The sequence below is a fragment of the Drosophila ananassae genome, chromosome XL (genome assembly GCF_017639315.1).
Source record: "Drosophila ananassae strain 14024-0371.13 chromosome XL, ASM1763931v2, whole genome shotgun sequence".
Classification (NCBI taxonomy): Eukaryota; Metazoa; Arthropoda; class Insecta; order Diptera; family Drosophilidae; genus Drosophila; species Drosophila ananassae.
This window is the reverse complement of record NC_057931.1, coordinates 14,052,062-14,061,398: the sequence shown is the minus strand read 5'-3', so window position 1 is coordinate 14,061,398 and position 9,337 is coordinate 14,052,062. Positions and strand designations below refer to the sequence as shown.

Here is a 9,337-nt window from a genome sequence, read left to right as displayed (position 1 = left end):
CAGTCCCTGATTTTTATTCATTATTTCGTAGAGCTTCAGCAGGAGACGACCAAAATGTTAGTAAGAAATTATTCCAAAAACATATTTTTATATTTGAAAAGAAAATTTATTTAGTAAATATTCTCATTAAGCTCTTTATAGAAACAAGTAAACAATTTAAATAAAATTAAATGGTAAAAATCTACTTCTTTTTCCTTCAAAGGACACCGGGCCGTGCTGTTCTTCCTCTAGTGCCACAGGAAGTGTCTGGGTATCAGGGACAGTCTCCGAGTCCCTCGGGACTTTGAGTACTTCTGTCAGCTCTATTAAAAAGTCTCGGTGTTTAGGAAAAGTAATTAATTGGAAAAGTGTCGGGGACAGTTTTCCAAGCCATAACTTTTCCTCGATACTGAGGCAGTTTACTAGAGCTCCCAGAATTCCTCGAAGGCCCGAAGGAGACGTCCAGTGATTGGTTTCCGGCTTAGTCAGATCCGTATCGTGGGGCGGAGGAAAGGATAGGTGTGCTACAGTCGTGAAAATCCAGCCCAGCTGCTTGGGAACGAAGGAAGTCAATGCCCATAACCCATTCAAATTTCAATTCTCAACACGATCGGTTCAAAATTGTGGTGAAAAAATATATTCAAAAGGGTAATGGACTAAAAAGCAAAAACGAAGGATCTTTTTTACTTTTTTACCAAAGCAGGAATTTAATTTAATTTATTGTGAGTATATAATTTGTGTATAATAATATGGAGCTTTAAAACTAAATATTATGAATAGTTTTCTCCATCGAGGGCGGTGCAGTGTGACCATTTTCAATCCGCCCAGTCTCGGCCTAACGCCTGTGATAAACCTGTCGACTGCAGCATAGATGACAACCCTGGCAGCCGGCGCCGAATCGCATCCAAAGCAAAGTTGCCGCGTTTTGTTGTTTATTGTTAATAAGATTGTGAAATACAAAACGTAGCGAAATGGATGGTATGTACAGAAATTCCTTGGGCCCACACTGTGCCTATACTGCCATAACCGCCTTCCACTCATCCCCCACTCCGCCGCCACTTGCAGGTGTAACCGAGGACATGTGGACGCCGTACAAGCATCTCTACAGCGTTTTCCAGCAGGCCGTCTCGAACCCCACCGGCGTCACCTCCGAGCTGGAGCTCTGCCTCAAAAAGTTCAAACAGAACTTCACAAACTTTCTGCGCAATCCGGTAAGCCAGCCCCGAAGACTCCCCAAACACATAACCTTATCCGGTCCTTGGGCCCTCCTGGCCCTGTTGCTTCGCTTTCGTTTCTAGCCCAAGAATGAGAAGAGCCGAAGCCAGCTGCGAAACGCCGCCAACGAAGGCATCACACTGCCTGGCCAGACGCGCAAGGTGCATCTGTCGCAGGACCTCATCGACGAGGCCCTCATCGTGTCGGACATGTTCGACCTGGACGAGGTCTTCGCGGTGGAGCTGCTCTGCACCGCCCAGCGGCAGCAGTTGCACCATCCCGGCTTGCCCAGAGGCCTGGTGGCCGTCCTCCTCTACTATGATGGGCGCAAGGCCATCAGTTGTGCGCTGCGGGACATGTTCCAGGCGGTGAGCGGCGTGTCCTGGAGCACGGAGCTGCCCAGAGAGGTGGGTTCTGCAAGGTCTTCATCTTCCTGGTTGACTAAATCTCATTTTACTTTGTTCAGATTACCTATTTGGTCACAAACTATGCCCAGAATCTGGTGGAAGATACGAATATTCTGGGTCGCTTGCTGGAGTTGCTGGACGAGATGGATTTGGACAAGGAGGTGGGTCGTCATTTCATCGCCTTTTAGAACCCAATATGCCAATAATGCCATTCCAGTGCTTGCTGCTGACCAAGAACCGCGCCTTCGGCTCCAAGAAGCACCAGAACCAGGTCCTGGGCATCTACGAGGACATTCAGCGGGCCCTGGCCATGGCCCTGTTCCACTGGTCGGCCCAGCGCGGCCTGCCGCGTCCCATCATCATCCGTCTGATGCAGCTCTTGGCCTCACGGAAGACCATCGATGCATCCGGCAACCCGGACGACGTCACGACGATCATGCTCATGGCCCTGCTGTACGGCTATGACACCTCCGTGCTGCTGGTCACCGAGTCCAACAATCTGCACACTGCGCGCCTGCCCATTTTCAGTGACCCGGACTATGCGAAGGCCTTCCTGGACGCCCTCTACGCACAGAGCACCTGGGAGATTCCGCGCCTGGACGCGGTCATCAAGTACAGCTTCGGCCTGACGCTGGCCAGCCTGCGGCACGCCCCCAGCCACTTGCAGGCGGCCGCCCTCGCCTCCATCAGTCGGGATGAGATCCTAATCAACGAGGCCCTGGCCGCCAACGTGTTTGGCTTCTTTTACCGCCAGCTGCTGGAGAAGGATGTGATCTACTCGTGAGTATCCTCCGCCGGAAGCCAATTAACCATTCTAATCCTGGGCCACCTTTGTTTCCAGCACGGAATTCATCTACCGGCGCATGCACCTCCTGATCACGGACTTCATCGACTACATGCACGGCAAGGTGTCGGAGCTGCGGGGCAGGGCGGACGAGGCCGCGCGGATGGTGGTCAGCTTCACGAACGAGGGCCTGGAGCCGCCGCCCAACATAGACTCCAACTTCGAGCTGCTGATGCTGTGCGTGGCCAAGCTGTACGGCGACCCGCGGGTGACCCTCCGCCTCTGCGACGAGTACTGGGGGCCCTGCGACCCGACTGGAACCGGATTCGGTGTCCTGGCGTCGACCTCCACGCCCAACTCGTCGCGCTCCGTCTCCCTCTTCAAGTTCATCAGCCTGGCCAGCGAGCTGCTGCCCCAGACGCTCTTCAAGTCCTACCTGAAGATGATCACCGGCCTGACCCGCACCGAGTTCGCCGCCCGCTGCGCCTTCAATCTCCTGAAGAACTGCCAGGCGGTGACCTCTTCCTACACGGTCAGCTGGGACCACTTCTTCTCCGCCCTGGCCAACTACTACAAGTGAGTTTGAGGCACTCTCCAAGCCGTCTGTTACTGAATCCCTTGCCCTTTGCAGCAACATGCGGAACGACTTCAACACGAACATCAGTGCCGCCGGGGACACCATCTACCGGAGCCGCACTCTGCCCCGGGTGATGACCCAGCGCGAGACGGAGCACATGGTGGCCGTGATGGGCATTGTGCGGGCGGTGGCCGAGTACGACGAGATCTCCAGGCTGATGATCTGTGAGCAGGTGTCCTGGCAGCCCACCCAGGTGCTGCTCGGCCTGGTGGCCTGCTCCACTCCCCTGGTGCTCAAGGCGGAGATCCTGTTCACTTTGTCGGCGCTGGCCAAGTCCCGGGAGACGGCCCGCGCCATCTGGATGAACCTGGAGGACTCGCAGATCATAGCCACCGTGCCGGTGTCCAGCTCCTTCGGCCAGTGCAGCCTGGCGGAGGAGATCGAGCAGAACGAGAGCCGCCTGGAGCAGTACCAGCTGACGCGGGGCCTCCTGCAACTCCTCTACAACCTGATGACCAGCAACATGCCCCGCAACCTGGGCATGGGCTGCCGGAAGCCCGGCTACGACGCATATCTGAACTTTGTGGTGGAGACAATCCTGCTGAAGTTCTACAACCGGGCCTACAAGGACCCGGCCGAGAAGTGGAAGGTGGGCGCCCAGTGCCTCAAGCTGCTCTACTTCCTGCTGGCCACATATCGCCCCCGCTCCACCGACTTTCAGGAGGCCCGCGACGAGCACCCGTACCCGGGCTACCACGTCATGCTGCAACTGCAGCTGAAGTCGGAGGTGCTGCGCCTGCTCCTGCGCATCATTGAGGAGGCGCGCGAGCGCCTGGATGACTACAACCGCTTCCACGGCAAGGAGATGCTGGAGGAGTGCTCCCTGTACGCCCTGCTGCTCCTCGAGGCGGGCCTGTCCAAGCAGAACGCCTTCTTCGAGGCCCACTCGGCCGGCAACTCGCCCATCCTACTCTCCGGCCTGAACCGGATGCTGCTCGACCTGAATCCGCGCAGCCGCCGGCCCGACCACGTCCTCAACATCGTCAAGTACGTCACCTACAACAGCTGGCTGCCGCGGCACGCCCTGGCGGCCGTCAAGATCCTGTCGGCGGTCACCCAGCTGCCGCAGGTCAGCGCCCAGATCCTCAGCATGTACGCGAGTGGCAGCAACGAGAAGCTGGAGATCCGCCAGGGCTTCGTCGAGTGCCTGGAGATGGACGCGCGTGTGGCCCAGCAGAACGACGAGCTGCTGGAGCAGCTGGCCCTCAACGACCATGTGCCGTTCCTGGGCTTCGGCGAGGACTACGACCGGGAGCGGGAGCGGAACAAGGACCGCGAGGATTCCATTGAGAGTCGGATGTCGTTGAGCAGGATGTGCCAGCCGGAGGACGACGCCACCCTGCTGCAGTCGCGCCCCGCCAGCATCGAGCTGCAGCTGAAGGAGGCCATCGTGAAGCTGTTCTCCATGAATCTCAGCCAGCCGCTGCCCAACTTCGTGTACTTCCTGCTCGGCGTGGACGTCCTGCGCGACTTCATGGCCAACGACAAGCAGCACCTGGGCATCGAGATGCACTGTTCGTGCGTGAACTCGCTGGTCCTGCTCCTGGAGAAGTACCTGGAGGTGAGTTCCCAATAAGTCCAATAAGACCAAGATAGTTTATAACCCCCTTCTCTTCCAGAAACAACGCCACAGCGAGGAGTACTGCGAGCACACGGCCCACGTGGTGGAGCGCATCTACCACCTGTTCCACGGGCTGTGCGCCAACCGCAGGACCTCGGAGACGGTGCTCCGCTACTTCCGGCTGACCTGCAACGACTTCCTGCTGCGCCACCTCACGGCCCTGCCCTTCCGCCAGCACAACCAGGACGACGTCCTGCACACCATGGCCCACCTGCTGAACTGCGTCGCCATCGAGATCAAGCTGGCGGCCACCCACGGTCAGACCACGCGCTACAGCCTCATGTGCGACATCCTGCTCCTGGGCTCGGGCGCCGACGGCCAGCGTCCGCCCCACGGCGTGCCCATCGAGATATCGGCGCCCAGCTACTTCGCCATGGACTTGATGCCGGGCGGCGCCATAATCGGCACCGGAACCGCCCCAGCCGCCGCCCAGGCCACCGGCGCCGCCAACCAGAAGCCGCCGGGCATCATCCTGCAGGACTCGGCCATGGGCCTCCATGCCAACCGGCTGCTCGACGTCCTCGTCCTCGAATCGGCCTCCATTAGCCAGCCCCAGATGGAGTTCTTCGACATCCAGCTGATGGAGTGCCTGCTGCGGGACTGCGAGGGCACACCCACGCCCGGGGCGGACAACACGCCCGCCAAGCTGATCAACATCCGGAAGCTGCACGACATCCTGCTGGACGAGCTGCGCATCGTCCAGAGCACCATCGTCAGTGGGCAGCGCAAGGCGATTATGACCGAGATCATGGAGCTGCTGCAGCACGCCGTCCGGATCAACCGCGTCCGGAAGCAGCGCTGCGCCACCCTGGCCTTCATGGAGGCCTGGTGCCTGATGATCCAGGTCCTGTTCAGCAGCATGCCCGAGGCGGTGCTCTCCGTCTCTCTGCGCCGCCAGCACATCATCGACGTCATCGAGAAGATGCTGCTGAAGGTGGACCCCATCCAGCCGATCATCGAGGTGAGCATCCAGGTGAGCGAGACGGTGCTCCTGCTGCTGGCCAACCTGCGCTTCTGCTGCTACCAGGTGGAGGACCAGCGCTACGACGACGTCACCAACGATCCCCTCTCCCTAGTCACGAATGGGAATGCCAACGGCGGCGACTCGCAGGCCACCAAGCTGGGCCTGTCCCGGTCCAGCGGCTATGCCGGCGGCGGCGCCATCAACGGCGCCGATCCCACCGCCAGCGTCAGCAACCTGCGCTTCATCCTCAAGCGGCTCGTGGAGTGGATCATGGTCAGCGAGGTGAAGTCCCAGAAGCTGCGCATCAACCTCTACAGCGCCCTGCTCAACTGCCTGCGGATCGCGAAGCGCCTGCGCACCGACGAGCAGAAGGAGTACAACGAGAGGTGGGTTCAGGTCTCTCCTTAGTCTAATCTGTGAGTCTAATCCTTCTTCTGAATCCTCAGACCCTCGAGCATGTCGCTCCGCATGGACCCCTCCAAGGGCGGCGCCCACATCGACCAGCGCTACGACGACCGCCAGCGGCTCAAGGAGATGGCCAGCGACGTGATCGGCACCTTTGGCGAGAAGCTGATAGACACCATCTGCCATGATGCCGTGACCGGACACGACGTCTGCCGCATGCTGGCCCTGGCCTGCCTGGACATGATCTCCGAGCTGCACGCCGTGTCCACGCTGAGCGACTTTGTGGCCATGCGGGGCTACCTGAAGCACCTGCTGGACAGCCTGGCCAAGTCGAGCGAGGCGCTGTGCGGGATCCTGCAGCCGGTGCCCGATAACCTGCGCCCGCTCTACGTCTACGAGTCCCGGATGGCGTTCCTCACCCGCATGGCCCACACCAGCCTGGGCGCCCGCCTCGTCCTCGGCGACCGGGCGCTGGGAGTGCTCTCCAATATGCGGGTCTTCGACCTCCAGCCGGACCTCAAGGCCAGCGAGCTGCGCCGCAACGATCCCCAGACCTTCCTGCCGGCCATCGACGCCCGCTTCCGGGCCATCCTCCTGCCGGCCCTCAACCTCTGCGACGCGATCATCAACTCGCTGGGGCCGCGCAACAAGTCCGCCTCCATGCAGGTGCTGAACTTCCTGTTCGCCCACGTGGACATGGTGGAGGCGATGCTGCGCACGGCCACCCCGATCATGGACCTGGGCCACCTGCAGCAGCTGGCGGCCATGACGAACCTGTTCGCCCGCACCACCACCCACGAGGTGGCCACCGTGGAGGACACCCTGGACGTGGAGAACGACCTGGAGCTGCGCCAGCGCCTGGGCCGTCTGCAGCAGCTGATGATCGTGGTGTTCGGCCGGTTCTGCGTCAGCGAGGCCACCATTCGCCGGATGGTGCAGCAGGAGCACCACGAGGCCTCCGAGAGCACCAAGAGCCTGCACGTCAAGTACTTCCTGGACATTGCCGCCAACCTGTCGCTCTACTGCCGCAACGCGGTCACCAGCCACATCCGGGACAGCAACACCTCCAAGTACCTGCTGACCACCATGATCCAGGACGTGACGCCACTGTGAGTCGAGGGATTAGAGTCCTAGTGATGGAATTTTAAGTGAAATATTTCATTTCAGAACTGGAAAGACGGACGGCAAGAAGCTCACGGCCATCATGCACACGATCCTGAACCAGCTGAAGGGAGCCGTGGGCTACTACCTCTCGCAGAAGTCCTTGGCGGACAATCTGCTCCAGCAACGGGCCTCCCTGCCCAACCTGACCTTTGGTCCCAACGGTGAGGATGCTCGATCCAAGCTATTAATGGCCACCGTGTCTCATCCTCTATTCTCCTCCCACTTCCACTCCGCAGGCAAACAGAGCTTCCTGGAGCTGAGCCAGCGGCACAATGAGAAGCGTTCCGAGCTGATGCAGGCCGTGTTCATCGCGGAGCAGAACCTGTACCTGCTGTGGATCCACCTGGACTTCTACCTGCGCAACGCCGTGGTCTACGCCAACGAGAACCGCAACTCCATCAACGAGAGCAACCTGGACGGCGGCAACATGTCCGTGCTGAACGCCTCCCACGACGAGATCGTCTCCCTGAAACAGATGCTCATCTCCACCTTCAACGAGACCTTCTGCACCCAGCTGATCACCGCCAGCGAGACCTACGCTCCCAAGTGCAGTGGCTTCAACTCCTCGCTGCTGCGCCGCATCAAGGCCCTCGTCCAGTTCGCCCCCGTCAACGGCTCCTTCGGCGGGGATCCGCAGACCTCCATCATGTAGTCCTTCTTCGTTGCACTCCCGGGAGCTGCTCGGCTCCGAAGGGATTCATTTCCAATTCCCGCTTCCGTCAAGCGTTACATTTAGTTTTTTTTTAACCGATTCAATAAAAGCGTGTTGATTTATTTAGAAAGAGTTTCTAAATTAAGGGAGTTGATGCAAATCTGGCAGAAATAGTTTAATATAATTGTTTTAATTTAATAATTATTATAGAATGGCAGAGAATGGAAGATAAACACGAAAATGTATCTTTAGAATTAGAATATCTAAATATTTTTAAGGGAGTAAGATTCAACACTAATACTCAGTTCATTGGATAAAGTCTATTGAGGACAGGACTCCACATCCTGATTTTCGGTCGAATTCGGAGAACTTTAGTAGACAGGGCTGGACTTCTCATAGGGCGGGTAGGGCATCCTAAGTTCTATCGCCACTCCATTTTATTTTTTTTATTTATCATTGATAAAAGATCTTAATTATCGTTAAAAAAAAGAAGTAGAATTTAAGATTTAGTAACATTTGGGGAGAATTCAAGGGTTAGTACTTGGAATGGTAGGTTGAGATTTTTGTAAAAAAATGTTTATACGAAATTTGTAATATTAAAAATAGCAAAGGATCAAGTTCGGGGTGTTTCTACAGATCGGTAGCCATAGGATGGGATGGAGCTTGTTTCCCTTCAAGGTGATCCAGAAAAGTAAAGCTGATCCAGGAGTAAATTGGAATCAACCAGATCATGAGTAGCATTGGAGTTTGGCCGGCATATATGGTAAACATATGTATATAATTCAAATTTTTTAGCGAAAATAAATAAAACTGACACTTTTCTTTTCAAAATCCGATTTGGTAGTGGAATTGTGATGATTATTTGTGATTATAATTGTGATGATTTTATGAACAAATTATCCACCAAAAAGACACGTCGCTTCTACGCTTTTAATTTTAAAAATTATCCAGCGCATCTACCTTAAATCTTTTGAAAGCAACTAAGCTTAATCACTATATTTGAAATCAAGATATTTAAAAAATCGGAATACTAACAATCTTTGATCTTCGCTGTTTTAAATCATTTTTGTCCCTGGAGAAATGGCTTAGAGGTTTTTTTAAATCAGAACTAACCCTTAACCAGAAACTAAAAGAATAAATATTAAAAACAATTTTTGGCTCATTATTTTGAATATTTATTGCATATTTTTTTTATATTTCAACGATTAAAGGTCCAACTACAAAACTTGGCATCAATATATGCTACATTTTTTAATTTATAAAATTTGTATTCTGTTTTTTTAATATATTTTAATTTTTTTTTTTCTTAAAGCTTTAGAACTATGCCTTTTTCTTACTAATAACATACATTTTTTAATTTAGTTTTAGAAATATTATAAACGATTGAAAAGTGCTGCCCATTCTCAAAACTATCTCCAAAAAGAAAGAGACAGAGAATAAGAAAAGGAGTTTTTATTTTAATATCTTTTTTACTTTTAAGTAAGTAACTTTTACTTGCTTAAAAGCTAT

The 9,337-nt window shown here is 54.7% G+C and overlaps 1 protein-coding gene across 1 annotated transcript; it reads left to right on the top strand.

Moving 5' to 3' along the window:
• Window positions 1–20: 20 nt before the first annotated feature.
• Window positions 21–7,950, top strand: LOC6502932 (nuclear pore complex protein Nup205). The gene is made up of 13 exons (XM_001963529.4): window positions 21–60; window positions 203–701; window positions 760–957; window positions 1,045–1,190; window positions 1,278–1,601; window positions 1,661–1,762; window positions 1,819–2,381; window positions 2,443–2,961; window positions 3,017–4,583; window positions 4,642–5,993; window positions 6,054–7,121; window positions 7,180–7,337; window positions 7,413–7,950. The coding sequence occupies exons 3-13, from the start codon at window positions 951–953 to the stop codon at window positions 7,826–7,828; spliced, it is 6,222 nt and encodes a 2,073-aa protein (XP_001963565.1). The 5' UTR covers window positions 21–60; window positions 203–701; window positions 760–950; the 3' UTR covers window positions 7,829–7,950.
• The last annotated feature ends 1,387 nt before the right edge of the window (window positions 7,951–9,337 follow it).

Bases quoted from the DNA above. Each gene is read 5' to 3' on its own strand.
- LOC6502932 (XM_001963529.4), top strand. The intron at 1,763-1,818 runs GTGGGTCGTCAT...ATGCCATTCCAG, and splicing joins AGATGGATTTGGACAAGGAG to TGCTTGCTGCTGACCAAGAA. The intron at 2,962-3,016 runs GTGAGTTTGAGG...TGCCCTTTGCAG, and splicing joins GCCCTGGCCAACTACTACAA to CAACATGCGGAACGACTTCA.